This window comes from Nematolebias whitei, chromosome 1, assembly GCF_014905685.2.
Source record: "Nematolebias whitei isolate Nwh7 chromosome 1, NemWhi1, whole genome shotgun sequence".
Taxonomy (NCBI): domain Eukaryota; kingdom Metazoa; phylum Chordata; class Actinopteri; order Cyprinodontiformes; family Rivulidae; genus Nematolebias; species Nematolebias whitei.
Window position 1 is genome coordinate 59,652,966 of NC_056498.1, and position 784 is coordinate 59,653,749.

The 784-nt window shown below is 38.3% G+C and overlaps 1 protein-coding gene across 1 annotated transcript in view; it reads left to right on the top strand.

Moving 5' to 3' along the window:
• Positions 1-423: 423 nt before the first annotated feature.
• Positions 424-784, top strand: part of il22ra2 (interleukin 22 receptor, alpha 2) — a 6,827-nt gene continuing 6,466 nt past the window's right edge. Inside the window, exon 1 of the mRNA XM_037686024.1 lies at positions 424-487. Coding sequence (XP_037541952.1) covers positions 424-487 — 64 coding nt within the window. The remainder of the gene's footprint in view (positions 488-784) is intronic.

Below are 784 nucleotides of genomic sequence, written 5' to 3' on the forward strand. Positions count from 1 at the left end.
TATGCTTTAAATAGTCGGATCTGTTTTACGTTAAAGTTAGGTGACGAACCAGATTAAGCTGAATCCAGATTATAACTAACTTGATTTTTGTGATCTGTTTGAGAGTCCAGCATAAAATGTCGGGTTCAGGTTTGACGACAACAACATGCTAATGTTGCTTGTGTGTACATACGGTGAGGAAATGCAAAGGTAAAGCAATCCTTGACCTTTCACCACCCACACAACCCCGACTTGTGACACGAAGCCGGTCATGTTACAGAATCAACAAAGGGAAAAGCTGGGTGGGCTCACAGACCTCGTTTTTGTTCCATAAATAGTTCATGCATTGACATTTAAAAAAAGGAAGCTGACAGCTTGTTAAACGTGATGGGGAGAGCACCTGTGTCAAATTGTAGGTGTTGGACCTCAAACAGCATCAACACCATGACTCACCTGCTACACGGGGCCGTGCTGCTGGGGAGCCTGGGCATGTGGATCACAGCACAAGGTAACGTTAAATCCACGAGCTGTTAAAGATCTTCAGTTTGGAAGGTTGTGAGATGATTAGAGATGTAGACATAAAATGACCAAACGTAACGTCCTTCAATAATTGCTCCTCATCCAGATAAGAGTTGTGATAATTGTGCTGCTCGAGGAGTGGCTGTTAAGATAAAATCTGTATTTTCTATAGTATTCTATTAAAATAGATTTGTTGCACCTGCTTATCTCTGTTATATATATATATATATATATATATATATATATATATATATATATATATATATATATATATATACACTGTATA